Source organism: Leiobunum rupestre, chromosome 2 (genome assembly GCF_980474605.1).
Source record: "Leiobunum rupestre chromosome 2, qqLeiRupe1.1.hap1, whole genome shotgun sequence".
Classification (NCBI taxonomy): domain Eukaryota; kingdom Metazoa; phylum Arthropoda; class Arachnida; order Opiliones; family Sclerosomatidae; genus Leiobunum; species Leiobunum rupestre.
Genome location: NC_143385.1, coordinates 51,803,265 through 51,826,243, shown reverse-complemented (window position 1 = coordinate 51,826,243; position 22,979 = coordinate 51,803,265). Strand labels below are relative to the sequence as shown.

The window sequence follows — 22,979 nt, the reverse complement described above, 5'->3', positions numbered from 1 at the left end:
ATTGATAAATACAAGTTTCCAAAAAATAGGTTCTAAACCATTCAAATACCAAGCAATTCTGGTCACACTAAAATATTAAATTGTAATTAAGTTTATATATGATTTCGTTTAGTTTTAGGTTATATATCAATTGAAAAAAAAACATTAATTTTTTAAAGGGAATGTAACCTCAGGTATTTGGTGTGGATCACCAACGTTTGCAGCTCTGGCCGCTCTTGCCTTTGGCTTTAGAAATGTATGGCGCCACTGTACAGGAAATTTGAAAAATTTAAGGGGTCTTCCATAAAGATTGCTTTGCAGGTTATATTCCCTTTAAAGATCAATAAATTCGATAAAATATTGACATCAAATTTAGATAAAAGCTTTATTGATTTGATTTTTGTATAAAAAATGGTGCAACCCTGTCACGGCGTCTATGAACTGAACTGAACTCGATAAAATTGATTGTACGAAATTATAACTTTAAAATACAAGCGTAGTTATTTTAATGTGTAACTTATGAACTTATGAATATTATTTGCTTTTAGCTGTAACCGTGAGGTACTTGACGAAGCGCTACATTGGAGAGTACAGTTCCAACAAAGGTTTATATTTTACACTTTTATTTCGACGACACTGATTAAAATTAAATTAAAATATAACCATTGTTTTCCAGATTTCATCTACAGACATTCAGTCGCCTTCGACAATATCTCGACCGAAGTGGAAATTATGGACACTTCATTTTGCAAAGTACGCATTTTATTCAATTCTTAAAGGGATCGTAACAGTTTTTTTATTAATTGTAGGCATTTTTAGTAAATTCTTAAAGGTATCGTAACAGTTTTTTATTTATTGTAGGCATTTTTAGTAAATTCTTAAAGGGATCGTAACAGTTTTTTATTTATTGTAGGCTTTTTTAGTAAATTTTTAAAGGGACCGTAACAGTTTTTTATTTATTGTAGGCATTTCTAGTAAATTCTTAAAGGGATCGTAACAGTTTTTTATTTATTGTAGGCATTTTTAGTAAATTCTTAAAGGGATCGTAACAGTTTTTTTATTAATTGTAGGCATTTTTAGTAAATTCTTAAAGGTATCGTAACAGTTTTTTATTTATTGTAGGCATTTTTAGTAAATTCTTAAAGGGATCGTAACAGTTTCTTATTTATTGTAGGCATTTTTAGTAAATTCTTAAAGGGATCGTAACAGTTTTTTTATTTAATGAAGCGCCCCCCAGTGACGTATTTAATCCCCCCCCCCTCTTCTACCGGTGGTTTAAACTAGAACATGTTGCTCTCGGATGGTCTCAGTAGAAATAAATATGTTCGTGGTTTGTAATACCACCTGTCAAGGTCAAACCAATAAAACCTTTTGATAAACGCGATGGTTGTGTCCCGTTGCAGACGCCAGGCTGCCTGTACGAACACGTGACGTGGGCGGACGCCTTCGTGCTAGTGTACAGCATCTGCGACCGAAGCACGTTCGAGTACACGCGCCACCTGGTGGAGACGATCAGCAACTTGAAGGGCCTGGTGGCGGGCTGCCCCATCATCCTGCTGGGCAACAAACGCGACCTGGAGCACGCCCGGCAAGTCGCCGTCGACGACGGCCAAGAGATGTCGCTGCGCTTCCACTGCCAATTCTACGAGGTTTCGGCCGCTGAAAATTACGTCGGAGTCAGCCTGGCTTTCCAAAGCCTCATCAGGGAGTCCCGCGCGCTGCAGGTCAGTCACTCGCTCCCGCATTCGATGTTTCAAAAGAAAATGAATGCTTGTCAATTTATTCATTTTTACGATCGTATAATAGTTGTTTAATCCTGTAAAGTTGTAACAAATTTATACTGGCCTCAAATGTACTGGGTGGTCTCAAAGTTCCAGGGTGGTCTCTGATGTACAGGGTTGTCTCAACGTACAGGGTGGAATCGAATGTACAGGGTAGTCTCACATGTACAGGGTAGTCTCACATGTACAGGGTAGTCTCACATTTACAGGGTAGTCTCACATGTACAGGGTAGTCTCACATGTACAGGGTTGTCTCACATGTACAGGGTAGTCTCACATGTACAGGGTAGTCTCACATGTACAGGGTAGTCTGAAATGTACAGGGGGGAATCAAATGTACAGGGTAGTCTCAAATGTACAATTTAGTCTCAAACGTAACAGGGTGGAATCAAATGTACAGGGTAGAAACAAGTGTACAGTGTGGTCTCAAAAATACAGGGTGGTCTCAAATTTACAGGGTAGTCTCAAATGTACAATGTAGTCTCAAACGTACAGGGTGGAATCAAATGTACAGGGTTAAAACAGGTGTACAGTGTGCTCTCAAAAATACAGGGTGGTCTCAAATTTACAGGGTGCTCTCAAAGTTTCAGCAATGTTTTACTGAGAATCGTACAAAAGAAAAAGAAAAATAATACCAGGGTTATTCTGCTTTATGAGGTTCAATTACCGTATTACGTAAGCTTTAGGATGACGCCCATTAGTCAGACTTGCTTTCCCCTCTTTATCGTTATTGCACTGGAGCGCTATCTAGGTAACCTATTTATTAACTTCGTTAATTACATTGAGTAAGGATAGCGATAGTTTTAAATAAATATTTACAGAAAATATTTTTTTAAGTTATTAAAGTAAATAAAGTTTATTAAATTAAATTTCATAAGTAATCAACCACACCATCGTTTTCTAATTTTTTACAGAGCTTCCAGTTATCCACAGTAGAGGGTGCTTCCTTATAGGGTTCCTTCATTAGGTGGGCGGGGTGGCGGAGAAAGTAACTTATTGTATAGCGTCGTAATCTAACCTCTTAAAAGTTTAATAACCCTGGTACTACCTTGGTCAGACTGAAATTCGAAATTAAAATTGAAACACTAACGACATCTGTTGGGAACAGGGTTACGAAGTGGTATTTAATAGGTTTGTCAAATTATGTGGTAAATAATGTTATGGTATAAAATTGGAAAAGTGGTAAATAATGGTAGATAAGATAATGGTAAATAATATATTTCCATGAATTTTTTACGGTATTTAAAATTTTAAGCTTCATTGAAGGAGATAACAAGTTGGCAAGCCAAAATATACCTCTCCTCGGTAGAATTGTCCCTAGTGGTATTAATTTCTCGAGATAACCCTTAAAGATATATCTCCGCAATTTAGAGTTATTTGTTAAAAATATTAACCCATTTCTATCCCGCCCGGTATAAAATTTTAACTATAATTAAAATAATTGAGACGAAACGACCAATTTTAATTTATTCAGAATATCATAAGTTAAGTAGTTACAACAGTAAGTTAGACGTACTATAAAAATGCACAATTGAATTAAACCCTTTTACAGAACAAGTTTATCAGTTAAATATAATACGAAGCAAATTTTAATGAAAGAAATATCTACAGAGGCTTTTTGGAATTACTCGCTTATGAAATACTTGCCGCATCTTTAACGCTCATTTTATTTCAACACTCGCCCTTGATGAAGATACCGTAGATATCTGGTAGTGGACGACTCGTTCACTTCCTGTTGACGTTGTGACGCATACCACATGAAAAAGACCAATGCCGTCCAATTTCCAATATCATATAATGACTCGCACACCCAAGAAATCATTGACTGCGTTAGAAATCGTAGATATCCAAATATCCACACCAAATGTATTTACAAGAAGCAAAAACCTTACCATCAACAAAGCACAGAGAGCCACTTGACTAACCGCCAGCTCTTAAAGCAATTAACGTTAAATTATCTCCTTTGAATTAACAGAACTATATATAGGTCGTTAAGAAAGTGGACCACCCACAGGGTCTACCCTTTAACCCTCTAATCTCGGCTTACTGCGCTAAAACAAGATTTAACCTTTAAAAAATACCAGATTAGGCCTTCATAAATTCATTAATAAAAAAAGACTTTATTACCTATTATGCTTACGATGCCTGTCTTAATTTCAGTGAATCTAAGCAGCTATCGGTGGTTCTGTGGTAGAGCGCTCGACTGCCAAGCCGAATGGTCTGGGTTCGAAACCTGGGTGGCGCATTTGTTTTTAATCAATAGAGAAACGCTAAATTAGATTTTCTTCGATGCAATAATTTCAATTTCAATTCTATTTCAATTAAACCAAAATTTCCTACTCTATTAAATACGCTTCCAATAAAGCTGAAGGTCTAATTTTCAATAAGGCGTAACAAGTGTCGGTGGTTCTGTGGTAGAACGTCCGCCTGTCAATCAGGAGGTCTCGGGTTCAAATCCCGCCCGATGCGATCGCAAATTGATACTAAGACGAGTACCGTGTACAACTGGTGGAAACCCTGCCATTGGACGTTGAGAGGTAGCATTACACTCAGCACTCGGTCCGTCCCAAAGTCATTAAGAAGAAGTTGGAGAGAAAACGCCCATATAAACACAACAGACTCAACATGCACAACCATCAGAACACAAACACAACAAATTCAACACTCACAACCTACGCATAAACATTACAAAAACGTAATACACCAAACCGTCACGACGGTGAGCGAAAAAACACCATCCAAACCAAACCGCAAATGCATCCGTTAACGCTCACCGTCACACGGTGGTTTTGCCAACCCTTTGAGAAACTGCGTACGCAGTGATTACACTTTGCACCGAAAATGCGAACGCGTTCGCAGTCCTGACAGACAGACACACCCACAGACCCACCCACAGACCCACCCACAGACCCACCCACAGACCCACCAACAGACCCACCAACAGACCCACAGACAGACACGGTCGTTGTATAACCCCTCCTAGGGGACTTTGTCCCCTCGGAGAGGTAAAAACTTTAAGATTTAGAACAGACTTGTAGAGTAATGAAAATAAAGTTTAAGATCTTCTAAAGTTGATATATTCCTTTTTGGAATTATCAGCTAGCCTAATACCCAAGGCACCACCTTAGGCCTAAATCATCCAGCGACTTTTAAAGCCTTTTCAATTTCTTAAGTTCACTTCTTATTGTATAATATGAACCAATATTTACCATTATTAACCACTATTTACCATTATTAACCACTATTTACCATTATTAACCACTATTAACCATTATTAACCACTATTTACCATTATTCACCACTATTTACCATTATTAACCACTATTTACCATCATTAACCAATATTTACCATTATTAACCAATATTTACAATTATTAACCAATATTTACCATTATTAACCATTATTAACCAATATTTACCATTATTTACCATTATTTACCATTATTAACCACTATTTACCATTATTTTTAATTAAATTGTTAGCATTAATACTAGATGGCGTATGGAATCGATAAAATGGAGTTCTAGTGCGCCGAAGGTCTTAGTAGCTAAAACCGTTCTTGGTATCTGCTTAATTAAGAATGTATTGTAATAAAAGTCATACAATATTTCCCTAGATCTACCTACAAGCGTTGAAAACTCTGCCGATTCGAAGACCAAAACTGGGCGCCGCCATGACAGTTTCCAAAATGATTGGGATGGTGTTCGGCAAGAACGGGAAATTGTCACGAAACGGGCAAAAGAAAAGGCCCTCATTATCAATTTGAACTAAAACCCGCGTGCTCTTGAACTTCAAACGCGGCCTTGAACTTTTAACACTATAACCCGCGAGTCCTTAACTTCACACGCGGAGTTGTTTTCCCAACATTTGAACCCGCTTGTCCTTGAACTTCACACGCGGTCGTTAACTGTTAACACTTGATCCCGCTTGTCCTTGAACTTCACGCGCGGCCTTGAACTGTCAACACTTGAACCAGCGTGTCTCTGAACTTCACGCGCGGCCTTGAACTGTCAACAATTGAACTCGCGTGTCCTTGAACTTCACACGTGGCCTTGAATTTCCAGCATTTGAACCCGCGTGGCCTTGAACTGGAAACATTCTATCCAACTTTATACAGAGTTGAATTGAAAGAACAACAATATCTCTAGTGGTGCGCGTACGAACTACAACTCCAGAAAATTTGGACAAACTGAAATGAACTTATGAAAAAAAGAGTCATTGATCTCAATGGGGCCATAGTCAGTTTTCTGATTTTAAAATACGAATATTGTTTGTAAATAATTTCAAAGTTTCCAAAATTCGAATTTTCAATGTATATTTTTTAAATAGTTTTAGAATTAAGGTTTTTAGAAGGAAAAAAGTAGACGCTTTTTTTAAATAAATTTTGTATCAAAATAAATATTTTATATAAAATTATGCGAATTAAATAAGCAATAAATGTACGAACAAAGGCTTTAGATTAGAATAAGACCTTTATTTAATAGCTGGATACGCAACAGTTTCTTAAATACTTCTGATCATAGTTATTTAAAAAATCATGCTCAAAATCGTTCCCCGAATTTAAAAACATCGTAACTCTATTTCATTTATTATTATCATAAGTAGCATAATGTTCCATAAGTATGACACTTCCTATTGTTCTGAACCTATTTTCGACGCTGACATTCTCGTTTGGCTCCAACTTGGACTCGCAATCGAACTGAATAGTACATTATCGTCCTTGGTAATAGTATATTTCGCTTTGGGAATATTTAGACACTAGGGGGCTCTGTGCTGAGAACTAATATTTAGACACTAGGGGGCTCTGTGCTGAGAACTAATATTTAGACACTAGGGGGCTCTGTGCTGAGAACTAATATTTAGACACTAGGGCGCTCTGTGCTGAGAACTAATATTTATACACTAGGGGGCTCTGTGCTGAGAACTAGTATTTAGACACTAGGGGGCTGTGTGCTGAGAACTAATATTTAGACACTAGGGGGCTCTGTGCTGAGAACTAATATTTAGACACTAGGGGCTGTGTGCTGAGAACTAATATTTAGACACTAGGGGGCTCTGTGCTGAGAACTAATATTTAGACACTAGGGGGCTCTATGCTGAGAACTAATATTTAGACACTAGGGGGCTTTGTGCTGAGAACTAATATTTAGACACTAGGGGGCTGTGTGCTGAGAACTAATATTTATAAACTAGGGGCTCTGTGCTGAGAACTAATATTTAGACACTAGGGGGCTCTGTGCTGAGAATTAATATTTAGACACTAGGGGCTCTGTGCTGAGAACTAATATTTATAAACTAGGGGGCTCTGTGCTGAGAACTAATATTTAGACACTAGGGGGCTCTGTGCTGTGAATTAATATTTAGACACTAGGGGGCTCTGTGTTGAGAACTAATATTTACACACTAGGGGGCTCTGTGCTAAGAACTAAACCTAAATTGAGCAAAAGCGCTTAAAATCAATTCGGTGATAATTTTTGCTAATTGTCATACTTATTGGTATTATGTTACTTATGATATTATTAACTAACTATTTGTTCATCCTGTAAGTATTTCTAAGCAATCGTTTAAGAAAGTTGCAATTGAGTGGATCTACTGTCGCTAAACCGCCTAGCCCAAAAGAAATCTTATAGTTTCCGGATTTACCGATAATAAAACTATTTGATTAATCTATTAAATTTCAAACGCCCCAAAAGAACTAATATAAAATTCCTGGGTAAATCCCCGCCCAAAAGCTCCAGTGGAACCATTTAGACTGAAAATAAATCAACCAGGGGGCGTTGCGATCGGATTTTTTTATATGTAAAAAAAGATGTCGACTTCGCATAGTTACCCTAGCTGTAAAAAATAAACGGTTACTTAAAAATCCCGTTTGTAAGTAGTTTCGCTTTAAAAATAATAACAACGAAGAACAATAGAGGGCAATAAATAACGTTTCGCAAAACAGTTAATAGGTGGCGCGGGGTGTAGTCCCGGAAAAGGCCTCGTTTCTTTCACCCCTCTATTCTCCCGAAAACGCATTAAGCCTAGAAGTGTTAATGAGTTCACAGGCTACCGCGTTCATTGTTCGAGTTACCTCAGTGGCGCCCCCGAGCGGATTACCGATTAAAAGAGAAAAAGCTACGTCGGCGCCATCTACACGGAATTAAAAGTGAAAATGTCCGGAATGCGCGCATTATTGATCGCTCTTTTATATTTTCCCTGAGAGCGCTTTTAAAAAGCAATAACTCAACGGTTGAAGGGAGTATCCAGTGTTTTCAAAACTGTGGGTGTTAATTGTTGGAGGCTGAAATTTAATTTCAACTCATTCAACCGAATCCGCACTCCGCTGTAGTAGAACGATAGGAGTTTTCCTCCAGTATATGCCGGAATAGATGCTTCTATTGACTTTTCACTCTAAAATTCAGTCAACAAAGGCTAATGACTTAACTCACCGTTAAAGTCGTGTTCTGATTCTCTAGAACCCAAAGACAAAGTTAAGGTCGTGTTCCGATTCTATATCACCCAACGTTAAGGTCGTGTTCCCATTTTATATCACCCAACGTTAAGGTCGTGTTCCCATTTTATATCACCCAACTTTAAGGTTGTGTACCGATTCTCTAGCACCCAACGTTAAGGTCGTGTACCGATTCTCTAGAACCCAACGTTAAGGTCGTGTTCTGATTTTATATGACTCAACGTTAAGGTCGTGTTCCGATTCTATATCACCCAACGTTAAGGTCGTGTTCCGATTCTCTAGAACCCAAAGACAAAGTTAAGGTCGTGTTCCGATTCTATATCACCCAACGTTAAGGTCGTGTTCCCATTTTATATCACCCAACTTTAAGGTTGTGTACCGATTCTCTAGCACCCAACGTTAAGGTCGTGTACCGATTCTCTAGAACCCAACGTTAAGGTCGTGTTCTGATTTTATATGACTCAACGTTAAGGTCGTGTTCCGATTCTATATCACCCAACGTTTAGGTCGTGTTCCGATTCTCTAGAACCCAACGAGGTCGTGTTCTGATTCTCTATGCCTCAACGTTAAGGTCGTGTACCGATTCTCTAGAACCCAACGTTAAGGTCGTGTTCTGATTTTATATGACTCAACGTTAAGGTCGTGTTCCGATTCTATATCACCCAACGTTAAGGTCGTGTTCCCATTTTATATCACCCAACTTTAAGGTTGTGTACCGATTCTCTAGCACCCAACGTTAAGGTCGTGTACCGATTCTCTAGAACCCAACGTTAAGGTCGTGTTCTGATTTTATATGACTCAACGTTAAGGTCGTGTTCCGATTCTATATCACCCAACGTTAAGGTCGTCTTCCAATTCTCTATCACCCAACGAGGTCGTGTTCTGATTCTCTATGCCTCAACGTTAAGGTCGTGTTCCGATTCACTATCACCAAACATGAAAGACTAACTTGATTGCTTCTATCTTAACGTTAGTGGCATTGACTATACATTATTCGACATTTGATTAGACCGATAATCACTGAAAATTAGTGGAATTTAGATTACCAGCAAATCTTAATGCTTAAATATTGATTGCATTTGTTCTTAAATACCTGTAAAAATTTAGAATATGTTTAGAACATCTCCAACAATTAAAATATATTGAAATGGGAACTTAACCAAGTCCATAATGAATGCAAAACAAAAATTCATCGAGGCATTTCGATATCGCCAGAAAAGTCATCAATATCTTTGCTAGTTATAGTCTTTGACTTACTTGGACAGTCATTGACTTAAATATTTTCTAAATCTAATCAGTCCAAAGTATTAATTGAGATAGATTAAGCTAAATGAAATCGACATTCGATAAATCAACCCCAGAATTAAACCATGGTTTTATCGATAATTACAAAATTAAACCATCGTTAAATCGATTATATAAAAAAATAACCATTGATTAATCGTTAATATCCAAATCAACAATTAATTAATCGATAATATCGAATTGAACAATCGATTATTCTATAATATCAAAATCAACAATCAATTAATCGATAATATCAAATTGAAGAAGCGATTAATATGTAATATCGAATTGAACAATCGATTAATATGTAATATCGAAATCAACAATCGATTAATCGATATAGTTAAACATTTCAAACGGAAAATAATCGATTATTTTACATTTTAAAGGAAGATAACGAAATAAATTCGTAATATTTTGCGATTCAGCAAGCGTACCAAGCCAGAAGACTACAAAACTACAAAGCCCCATCTAGGCGTCAAAAGAGGAACAATTTACATAAAGCATCAATTTTTTTGGGAACAGAGGCCCTGGTTGCGAAGTTCAAAGACCTCGGCGGACATCTCTCAATCGTCGACTCTTCATAATTTACGAAGAAAAAAGCTTTCCAACGTCAGATTGTATACAATTCACGTAGGCTTAGAGATATTTGAACTATTTCATTAAAGCGTAGCAAAGTCTTAACAAACGAACTGCAGACTGCTCGGCCGACAGAGGCCCCTTAATAAGACAGACTCCATCAGCATTCTGATAGTTGGCATTAATAAGCTCAATTTAGATTAAAATCGCCTTTTTCCATTCGTGTACAGGGTGAATCGATTTTCCAAACCACCACACAAAAAAGAAAATTACAGTATGTGAATAAATATGGTGCAAAATTTCTTGACGTTTCAAACAAAAAATAATAATTTTTTTTTATAACATAAAACTTTTTTTGTACAAAATCTTTGAAACTCGTTTGATCTATGCAAAAAAAATAGTGGCTATGAAAATAATATATTTTTTTCTCAACGTTTTAAAAAATCATAAGCCTAAGGTGGTACATTGGGTATTAGCCTAGCTGATTATTATTATTATTTAAAAAAAAATTACTAAAACTAAATTTTGGTAGAAAATCATTAAAAATCGATTGGCTCATGCAAAAAAAGGTTATAAAGGCCATATAATTTTAAATTGGCGCGTAATTTGTCAAAATTTAAAAAAATTTTAAAGAAATATTTTCTGTGCTAAATATTTTTCTGAGCCTCAAAATTAAAAATGTTATTCACCGTAACTTTGAAAACAATTCTAAACATACTTCAACACAATTTGCAACGAAAATGCTCACACCCTGTAGAAGAATCGAACGCAAAGTGCATTATAGATGGCGCTTTTATTCGAGTGATTGCTTATTACAAGGGACGCCTAGGTTTAAGCCTTGGTGGCATCCATTTTGTCGAACCGCCCCATTGATTATGCAATGATAAATAATGTTCCGAGGGTTTTCAGGGTGTGATTGTGTGGGTCCAGGGGCCAGAGCGGGCAGCCGCTAGAAGTAAATTACAAGGAGGGTCCACTGTAGGGCTCTATTTTCGTGTCACTACGCCGAGGAATTGATTATAAGGACAATAAATCAAATAACGCGAGGTTCAAATTGGCGGAGGCCAAGGCACTGTGGTTGGTACATTTCCGAAAACATTGGGAGGCGAACCATTTACATCCTGCTCGTAAAAAATGGTTTTATTATGAAAAACTATATAGGCCTATATAAAAATTTAATTGAATCGAAATCTGGTCAGATTGCTCACTTTCTTAATGATCTAAGCCCGGATTAATCGAATGATTATGAATGGAAGCTTTCAACTTAATCAAAGGAGTGATTAATCGACGGAGACAGTAATATATATAAAAGACTGCTGCCAAATCGATTAATCTATTGAAAATCGACAGTCAGTAATCGATTAACAAATAAGCTAATAACGATTAATCGATGTTGTCCATAAAACCTTTTCAGATTCTCTGAAGGTTAATCACCGTGTAACCGAATTGATTAAAAACCGTATTTTTAGCTGGCAAAAATTATTTTTAAACAATTTACAGAAATAAAATCTATTAATTTGGGTAGGATATTTAAAATTTGCTTACGCGTTTCATTGGCTAAAAACACGTCTACGAAAACGCCTAAGTCAGTGAGTCACTATGAGCACGGCCAACTTTGATCTCTCGCGCTACAGCGGCCATCTCATTGTTAACCTATGAGCAAAAGATGTGTATGACGTGAGCGCCCCTAGCGGATTATTATTTTTAGAATAGTTTTTACATTGAAGTCAATATAACATCCGAGCGTGGCGCTGAACTCCTACACGTTATAGTACAGTTTATAGGGGGAAAATCCTTGCTCGCGGAATTTCGACGAATGTGTTGGCCGTAGTAGCGCGAACAGCGCGTGATCAAAGTTGGCCGTGCTATGAGGAAGTGAGAAAGTTCGAGTGTCCGAGAAACTACGGAAAGTAAATGGATGCCGAGGCCGCGATGAACGCAAAACCTTAGACCGACATTCACTCTTTATAGAATAATTTAAAATAACATATACAAATATGTCGTTAATATATTTCGCCCCTTGAAGTCTTATTTTATATACAATATTGACTCAAACTTGAAACTAATGTAAGGCCTTCAAATAATTTAATAAAACAATCGGCATTATATAATTGGTACTCACAAGGAGAGTACCCGAGGTGTTTATTGCCGATTTAGTTCAAAGTCAGCCGTAATGTGGACCTATATGAGATATGAAATTTCCCAAAAGGAGACGTTGCACTACCCATTCGATTTGCCATGGAAACCGAAAATGTTTTTGACTACTTACAACCAAAATACGATTTTTCAATTATTTTACCCAAAATTTGTTTCAATTTACCCAAACTTGATGAAATTTACCTAAATGTGGTCCAAATTACGCATTTCGTGATTTTCAAAATTTTTTAAAATCCCATACTTTTTTAAATGGAGATTTTATCGTTTTAAGTGATCAAAAACATTTTCGGTTGCTATAGCAAAACGAATGGGTAGTGCAACGTCTCCTTTTGGGAAATTTCATATCTCATATAGGTCTACATTACGCCCGACTTTGAACAAAATCGGCCATAAACACCTCGGGTACTCTCCTTGTCAGTACTCCCGTTTTAGTTGGTTCGACGCCTTGTCACTCGTTATCCCATACAGTGATGCCAGGTCGCGAAAATAGAACTTTCCTATCCATTTTTTATGTTAGCTTTTAATAAAATAATTCCCCCCCTCGAATTTTCCTAGATTTAGCTAATTTTTGGCTGGATTTCCCTTTTCCCATTTAACCGTTTTTAGGGGTAGAAATTTCCCTAGATGTGGGAAATTATCCTCCATCTGGCATCACTGATCCCGTACTTCCGTTACAATACTCGCCCGGTCTCGCCGCAGACAAAACAGTAGGGTTATTAGCGACCGTGGGCAATGGCCTGGAGCTTAATAAAAAAATTAAAAAGGGTGCCTCATAGAGATTTTGGGGGGGGGGCCTCTGAGTTCTACGCCACTGACCGTGGGTTAGCTAGTCTTCGACTTCATTTCAATTTATTTGTAATGAGTTTTTAATTTTTCCATCAATTTATAACATATTTACATTAATGTATTCATTTCAACCATGAATACCGAACTGCATCGCCGGGAATTTCTCTACTAACCTTGGGTCAATCGCCGCTACTAAAAAATTTCTTCTGATTGGCAACGTTTTCCAAATAGGTGTTTCTATAAAATAAGGAAGGTCACTTATTTTCGACGTCACTAGCTATAGTTATTGAAGATAGAGAGCACGTGCCGCAGTCGATCAAGATTTTGGAATTTGAAGATCAAGCGCGTACCATAAAGGAGGACAAAGCTTTATCTCGTAACGTGGAAAAAATTATTTTATACTTTATTATTTTATACTTTATTATTTAACGTTTTATTGTGTTGTTTTATGGAAATACCTTTGAAGTTTTTCTAATTTTCACTGCCAAGGCCTAGTGCCAAATTTCGTTTGTAAATTTTTAAAGCAAGTGTCGGCTCGACGTGAAGTAGCTCTGTTTTCAACAGATGTCGCTTGCGTGAAAATCAAAACAAGATACTTAAGTTACATTTTGACACAAAAGGCGGGACATAAAGGTACCCCTCACGTTGATTGGCTCGTATTTAAATTTGACAATAACTTGAATTATAGTAATTTTTAACAATATATTTTATATGGGATATATAATTTAGGTTAATATCGATGAATCAGGGTAGCATATATTGCAGGAAATATCAATGAATATGGGTAATATATTTACAGGAAATATCGATGAATATGGGTAAAATATTTTGCAGGACTTAGATTAACCGGTTTATGAAAATATGTTGTTTAGCATATAAAAAAATTAAATCAGTTTTGGTATATAACTCTGTTAATCATTAATTTGTTAAAGGCTAGTTAATAAATTACCAGGCTAACGAAACCACGAAGTGAACTACTAAAAACAAGTAATTTAAATTCATACCCGAAGATACGTAACCCACTAAAATATTTACATTAAATTAATTATCCGAAATTCAACCCACCAAAACATTTCGATATGAATCTAATAACCCATACGCCTATGCAACTCCGCAAAAGCCATTATCCACGAATCTAATAACCCATACGCAAAAGCCATTATCCACGAATCTAATAACCCATACGCAAAAGCCATTATCCACACCCTGAAAAGCGAAGAGCCATGGCCACATCAACTACACCCATCTAGCGCAACAACCCTTTGAAAAATTTTAAAACTTTTTTACGTAATTTTAAACAACGCGTTAATTAATTAAGAAAATAAATTAATACGTTTAAAAAATAGAGCAAGCTACTTTATGAAATTAATTTTCCCTGGCCTTTCTTCAGGAACGGTATAGTTTAGCGAAAATTTTACCGAAATTGAAAGACACGGAAAAAACTCGCTAAAAATATATTTATCGAAAGATAGAGACCGTTAACGCTACTAGAATTCGAAAACGTGGCAACTTAGATTTCGTTTCGCAAAATATAGATAAAACTTTGATCATTAATAATTTCATTTAATAAAATATTTTCAATATTTTTGCAAAGCAATGGATTAATTAATTTAATTAATATACTTTTATAGGGAGTAAAAAAGTCTTTTTGAAATTGGAGGTATTATTTGTGGGCGCGGTAACGAAATTTTAAATTCCCATTGCACCCTCCGCCAAATTATAATTCCGCTATAGTAGTACTATAGTCGTTTTCCACTTTACGCAGTGTGTTATTTAGCAGAATCTTCAATCTTCCACTAAACTAGTCGGGAAAGGCACACGCGTTCGAAATTCGCATAACGCGGTAGTAATAGAGAGAAATAGTGCGAGAAATAAGGCACTATCACTGGCCAATCGCCAGTTTAAAAATTAAATGCTTGGGGTGTTAGTGGCCCTGGTGACCATTTAATTAATTCAAAGTTTTTTACTTTCAAGATTTTAGTTAATTAAAAAATACTATATTAATCCCTAAAATTGTTTGGTCTTTGCTTCTATGCTGTGTGGTGGTGCTTGGCCTTGTGTCAATTGTGTGAAGAGTGGGTGACTGGGTGTCGTGCTTCTGTCTACTCTACACTCTACACACTAGTGTTGTAAGTTGGAAAATTTTCCGCGGAAAATTTCCCACTCGGAAAAGTTTCCGGAAAATTACCGAGGCCTTTTTTCCGGAAAATTTTCCGTATTTTTCCGAAAAATATTAAAAACGTTTTCATTCCATGATTTGTCTAATATATTGTTTGCAAATTTAAATAAAGCGGCATTTTCACCTCATTTTTTCTAATCTAAAAGTAAAACTAAACCTATAGACTAGTTTAAACTGGTTGAAATGTAACACTATTAATGTTTTGTAGTATGTTTACTGATATTAGTCATTTTAAATCGATAAAAAGTTTAAAACATTAAAAACCCTTGAAAAGTAATTTATGTTTAAATTTTTTATTTTTCCGATTTGTGGAAAATTTTCCGGAAATTTTTCCGCATTTTATTTTTCCGGAAAATTAACAACCCTACTACACACAGTATAGAAGAAGCAAATTGAGCAGTTAGCAAAAAGAAATATTAACAATCTCTCTCAGTAGGCTTGTTCGGGCCGGGTCTATACTCTATAGGGAAACGGCAGCTTGCTGCCTTTGACTGTATTAGTGTAATAATTGTGATATAAATATAATATGGTAAATTTTAATTACAAAAGAAAGAGGACTTAAGTTAGTTAATACACCTCATTACAATGTGATCCATTTGTGATAGTAGTTATTTTTTTAATTTAACATTGCTCAATAAAGATGTTTCTACATATTGCTTAAGCAGATTTATAGTTCTTTATTTAACACTGCAAAATGTTGAAATACCTACTATGAAAGCCTGATTTTGAAGGTTAAAAATGGTAAGTGGCCAGTGGCCATTTTTTAATTAAACTACCTAGGCTCTACTGGCCACAAGTCCAGTTTAAAAAAATTCCTTATTTCTCAGCCTGATAGAGACCTCTACAGCTAAACCGCGAAATTCGTTTATACACCATCGTATGTCCTGCTGTATTACCTTTTAAACAAAACAATAAAAATAATAATTTCTTTATTTAATTTAATTGCGCTGGATTTATTAGTTAAAATCGAGGGGGCAGTCACTCGCCAAACGTTTTTAAACTTGATTACAGATTTTCGAACGACATTCTGTGATCTCCGTTGATTTCTCACAATATTTCTGTGATCTCCGTTGATTTTTCACAATATTTCTGTGATCTCCGTTGATTTTTCACAATATTTCTGTGATCTCCGTTGATTTGTCACAACATTTCTGATTATCAGTGACTTCTCACAATATTTCTGTGATCTCCGTTGATTTCTCACAACATTTCTGATTATCAGTGATTTCTCACAATATTTCTGTGATCTCCTTTGATTTCTCACAACATTTCTGATTATCAGTGACTTCTCACAATATTTCTGTGATCTCCGTTGATTTCTCACAACATTTCTGATTATCAGTGATTTCTCACAATATTTCTGTGATCTCCTTTGATTTCTCACAACATTTCTGATTATCAGTGACTTCTCACAATATTTCTGTGATCTCCGTTGATTTCTCACAACATTTCTGATTATCAGTGATTTCTCACAATATTTCTGTGATCTCCTTTGATTTCTCACAATATTTCTGTGATCTCCGTTGATTTGTCACAACATTTCTGATTATCAGTGACTTCTCACAATATTTCTGTGATCTCCGTTGATTTCTCACAACATTTCTGATTATCAGTGATTTCTCACAATATTTCTGTGATCTCCTTTGATTTCTCACAACATTTCTGATTATCAGTGACTTCTCACAATATTTCTGTGATCTCCGTTGATTTCTCACAACATTTCTGATTATCAGTGATTTCTCACAATATTTCTGTGATCTCCTTTGATTTCTCACAACATTTCTGATTATCAGTGACTTCTCACAATATTTCTGTGATCTCCGTTGATTTCTCACAACATTTCTGATTATCAGTGATTTCTCACAATATTTCTGTGATCTCCTTTGATTTCTCACAACATTTCTGATTATCAGTGACTTCTCACAATATTTCTGTGATCTCCGTTGATTTCTCACAACATTTCTGATTATCAGTGATTTCTCACAATATTTCTGTGATCTCCTTTGATTTCTCACAACATTTCTGATTATCAGTGACTTCTCACAATATTTCTGTGATCTCCGTTGATTTCCCACAACATTTCTGATTATCAGTGATTTCTCACAATATTTCTGTGATCTCCGTTGATTTCTCACAACATTTCTGATTATCAGTGATTTCTCACAATATTTCTGTGATCTCCTTTGATTTCTCACAACATTTCTGATTATCAGTGATTTCTCACAATATTTCTGTGATCTCCTTTGATTTCTCACAACATTTCTGATTATCAGTGACTTCTCACAATATTTCTGTGATCTCCGTTGATTTCCCACAACATTTCTGATTATCAGTGATTTCTCACAATATTTCTGTGATCTCCGTTGATTTCCCACAACATTTCTGATTATCAGTGATTTCTCACAATATTTCTGTGATCTCCGTTGATTTGTCACAACATTTCTGATTATCAGTGATTTCTCACAATATTTCTGTGATCTCCGTTGATTTGTCACAACATTTCTGATTATCAGTGACTTCTCACAATATTTCTGTGATCTCCGTTGATTTGTCACAACATTTCTGATTATCAGTGACTTCTCACAATATTTCTGTGATCTCCGTTGATTTCTCACAACATTTCTGATTATCAGTGATTTCTCACAATATTTCAGTGATTATCAGTGATTTCTCACAATACTAAAATCGCAAACTCGCTTTACAATTTTGGATCACAATTAGTTTTATTAGAAGCCTCGTATCATTCTGGAGTTACGGCATTTTGGCACTGCAGAGATCGTAGCGGGACTTGGTGTGTGACCTTTGCCGTTGGTATTCAGTTTCCGCGTGTCTTGGCGGCGTATTTCAAGCGCGCGTTTCAGGGCCGTCTAACGCCCTCTCGAGATGGACGAGGAGCAGGCGCGTTGCCGCATGTTAAGTAGTGCCATTACGAACCCTCACAAGACGCCAGACGAAGAACCCGCGCGCACAGACAGAAATAACCATCAATTTTTATAGAAGACAAATATTGAGCTTTATTTTCTACTGGGTTTTTATTTTTTTTATTTATAAATAAATAACGTCATTACTGTCATAACGGTTTGAAATATTTGTCAGTTCCAAGGCGACGTTTCGAACTATTGTCAATGTTTTACTCCGAAATTTGGAACTTATGAAATATTTCATGCCGGAATTTCTATTTAAATTTTTACCCCGGAAATTTTAACTTAAAATTTTACACCTTGGAAATTTTAACTATTTCAATTTTACCCCTCGGAAATTTTAACTATTTAAATTTTACACCTCGGAAATTTTAACTATTTAAATTTTACACCTCGGAAATTTTAGCTATTTCAATTTTACACCTCGGAAATTTTAACTATTTAAATTTTACCCCTCGGAAATTTTAACTATTTAAATTTTACACCTCGGAAATTTTAACTATTTCAATTTTACACGGAAATTTTAACTATTTCAATTTTACACGGAAATTTTAACTATTTAAATTTTACACCTCGGAAATTTTGACTATTTAAATTTTACACCTCGGAAATGTTTACTATTTAAATTTTACACCTCAGAAATTTTAGCTATTTAATCTTTACACCTCGGAAGTTTTAACTATTTAAAATTTTGAACTATTTCAATTTTTACCTAGAAATTTGACCGATATTTTGACCCATTATAAAAGCAAGAACACAATTTTGAATCATTATAAAAGTTAGACCGAAATTTTGAAAAAATTAAGAAAGACCAAAATTTAAAATTTTCACACACACATTTTGGACCATTTGTATCCCACACCCCTGAAATATTGAACCATTTTGAAGATTTACCCCGACATATTGAACCATTTGGAACAATTACCCCGAAATATTGAACCATTTTGAAGATTTACCTCGAAATATTGAATCATTTTGAAGATTTACCCCGACATATTGAACCATTTGGAACAATTATCCCGAAATATTGAATCATTTTGAAGATTTACCCCGACATATTGAACCATTTGGAACAATTACCCCGAAATATTGAACCATTTTGAAGATTTACCCCGACATATTGAACCATTTGGAACAATTACCCCGAAATATTGAACCATTTTGAAGATTTACCCCGACATATTGAACCATTTGGAACAATTACCCCGAAATATTGAATCATTTGGAAGAATTACCCGAAATATTTAACTATTTTGAAGATTTACCCGAAATATTTAACTACTTTGAAGATTTACCCGAAATATTGAACCATTTGGAAGAATTACCCGAAATATTTAACCATTTCGAAGATTTACCCGAAATATTGAACCATTTGGAACAATTACCCCGAAATATTTAACCATTTGAAAGATTTACCCCGACATTTGAACTATTTTCAAGATCCACCCCGGAAATTGCGAACAACGTTGTAAGTTACGAGTCAAACTGAAACTAAAATCATTTTTAAGAATTTTGAACGGATTTTAAGGAAAATCACCGAAGACAAATTAAATAAAATTTATCAGTTTGTCCTACGCGTACATTCCTTAACGCTTAAGCTCGCTACGACGCCTAAATTCAAACAATTTTTAACGATCAAACCCCCTAGCGGGCCATCGCAACAACGTTCGGTCAATTATCGAGAAAAAAAATGATTTTTATGACTTTGTCGCGAGATAAAAATCACAAGTAAAGAATCAATTACGGATAGAAATCGAGTTTTTTGTTGGGCGCCCCAAATTGGGAGAAATCGAAAATCTGTAGCCAACGAAGCTTGCAAAAAGCTGACGTCTTTTTTTACCACCGACGACAGGCGACGGTGGCGCCACCGAGAGGCCTCGGCAATAAACCATAAAAGCATTTTTCAGTATTATCTCGAACCATAATCGGGTTCGCGAACGCAGCCACGAGTAATTTTTTTTTTAAGTTTTAAATGGCCACAGGCAAAATCACCATAAACAGCTTGTAAAATTTGAGCAAATCTTTTGACAAAAGAGCGCAAAAGACATTATTTGCTTTTTAGGGCCTCGAAAATAGCGACTATTAAAATTTGGGAAATTTATAGCACCAGCGTTTAGGGGTTTTCTGAACGCGCGTCGGATGGAAATTGAGTTGTAAGCTTTCTTTATGACTTCAAGATCTCCGATTTTGAAAGATTATGCCACGGCAAAACAAGGTGTGGCCAATCCTAAGCTTTGATCGCGGTTAGTGTTTAGCTTCTCAATGGCTGAGGCTAAACGAAACTCAACTACACTATTTTTAATAAACTTTCAGAATTAAAATTATTATTTATTTATTAATTATTTCATTAAAAAAATTCATTTTGTAAAATATTTTCTCATTTTAATAAAACTAGTCCAATTTACGAAAACATAAGTTCAATTTACGAAAACATTAGTTCAATTTATGAAAAAACTAGTTATATTTATAAAACAAATAGATCAATTTATGAAAAAACAGTTCAATTTATGAAAAATAGACTAAACTAATATATTTTTCGGTGCAATAGACTAAACGAATATAAATTAGAAATTTTTTGAGTGGATTTTACTAAACTAAATAAGTTTATTTTTGAAATTGTTCGATTCAATAAAGCCGAATAATATACGAAGCTAAACTAGTCCATTTTACAATGGAATCAACGAAACTCAACTAGTTTACGTTTCTATGTAACTGAGTAAACGGAACTAAATTAGTTCTATTTCATGGAACTAAATTTGGCATTTGTCTAATTATTTCATATAACTAAATTAGGCATTTTTATACTGGATTTATGGAACTAAAATAAGCAATGCCCAGTTATTATATGGAACAAAATTTGGCATTTGCTTTATTGTTTCATGGGACTTAAGTATACATTTGCTAAGCCGAAACTAAATTAAATCATTTTGCACCGAACTAATAGATTTATGGAAAAAATAGACATTTGCCTAATGGTTTTATGCGACGTGTTATGGAACTAAATTATGCATTTGTTCAATTGATATATAGAACTAAATTAGGCATTTTCTCAATTGAGATATATAACTAAATTAGGCATTTTCCCAATTGATATATAGAACTAATTTAGGCATTTGCTCAACTGATATATAGAACTAAATTAGGAATTTGCTCAATTGATATATAGGCCTAGAACTAGTTTAGGCATTTGCTCAATTGATATATAGGCCTAGAACTAGTTTAGGCATTTGCTCAATTGATATATAGGCCTAGAACTAGTTTAGGCATTTGCTCAATTGATATATAGGCCTAGAACTAGTTTCGGCATTTGCTCAATTGATGTATAGAACTAAATTAGGCATTTTCTCAATAGATGTATAGAACTAAATTAGGCATTGCTCAATTGATATATAGAACTAAATTAAGTATTTGACTCATTTAATAAGGACTAAACCGATTAACCGACTCTAAAATAAATCATTTTGAACTGACCGAAAAGTAACTAAATAAAGTTACTTTGCAATAAACTAAACGCAAATAAACTAAATAAAGCAATTTTGCAGATAACTAAACGAAATTTTAAATTACAACAGAAGGCGATGCTCTAAAAGAATATAAAGTAGACCTCCCAGAAACCCCTCTACCGTCTTTAATAAAAAACGTATAAATCAGAAAATATTTTTGAAACTTAACCCGAGGTAGTTAACCCTTTCAGTGTAAAATTGAACGAAAAACGTACTCATTCAAAGAGAGTACATGACAGACCGAAAACTAATTTAAACACCCGAAATAGCCATAACAATTTTGATAACCATACGACCAGAAGGCGAACGATACAAATATGATTTTGATGAATGATACACTCTTTTTCGGCGAAGCGGTTTCAAATTTAAAAGAATAAAATGTCCCTATAGCCCACCCACGCCAAAAAAAGAAAGAGTTGAAGCTTTTAACATATTTCCACACCGAAGAGAAATTACCTCAAAATATAGGGCAGAAAATGCTCAATTATTTTTAGTCTTAAATACATTTCGACAAACCCTCAAAAAGTAACACAGCTTTTTCTAAAACCTCGTTTTAAATTGTGTAGACTAGAAACTATAAGTTTTGACTTTTTAAAGACATTAGTTTCAAACAAATAATGTTTCTCGTGTTCAAAATGGAATATTTTATTTCATGTGCTTCTACAATACATTCCGTTTAACGCGTTAATCAAGGTTTTCCAGTAGCCAAAATAGTCACGACCCGTAGAGGTTCCATAAAATTCGAGTGTCTTCAAAATAGTCACGACCCGTAGAGGTTCCATAAAATTCGAGTGTCTACAAAATAGTCACGACCCGTAGAGGTTCCATAAAATTCGAGTGTCTACAAAATATTCACGACCCGTAGAGGTTCCATAAAATTCGAGTGTCTACAAAATAGTCACGACCCGTAGAGGTTCCATAAAATTCGAGTGTCTACAAAATAGTCACTATTAGAAGGAACAATAAAAATTAGTTATATTTTAACTAATAACTAGACTTTCTCAGTTAATTTTTTTCCAGATTTGAACCAAAGATAATAAAAACCTCGTTACCTAGATTTGACATTACTGCTTCGCGGGTTGTCAATTGCGCTTACCCACTTCCTGCCGGAGCTCCGAAAAACTTAGCTCCAGAGTTACCATGGTAACCAACTATAGATAAGATCACGGCCAACTTAGATGACTCGCTGTTCGCGCAACACTGCGTCATCAAAGTTGGCCATTATAAGACTATGGCAGCGAACAATGGAGGCTGATTTTTCGGAGTTCACAGGCCGGAAGTGGGTAACCGCTTCGTTACAAAACAGTCGAACAGAAAGCTCTCATAATGTGAATCTAGGGTGCGAACCATAG

At 35.3% G+C, this 22,979-nt stretch overlaps 1 protein-coding gene across 1 annotated transcript in view; it reads left to right on the top strand.

Moving 5' to 3' along the window:
* The window catches only part of LOC149958340 (ras-related and estrogen-regulated growth inhibitor-like protein A), an 84,073-nt gene extending 78,546 nt beyond the window's left edge, over nucleotides 1–5,527 (top strand). Inside the window, exons 2-5 of the mRNA XM_090165781.1 lie at nucleotides 528–584; nucleotides 656–732; nucleotides 1,383–1,703; nucleotides 5,378–5,527. Of these exons, the coding sequence (XP_090021907.1) occupies nucleotides 528–584; nucleotides 656–732; nucleotides 1,383–1,703; nucleotides 5,378–5,527 (605 nt within the window). The remainder of the gene's footprint in view (nucleotides 1–527; nucleotides 585–655; nucleotides 733–1,382; nucleotides 1,704–5,377) is intronic.
* The last annotated feature ends 17,452 nt before the right edge of the window (nucleotides 5,528–22,979 follow it).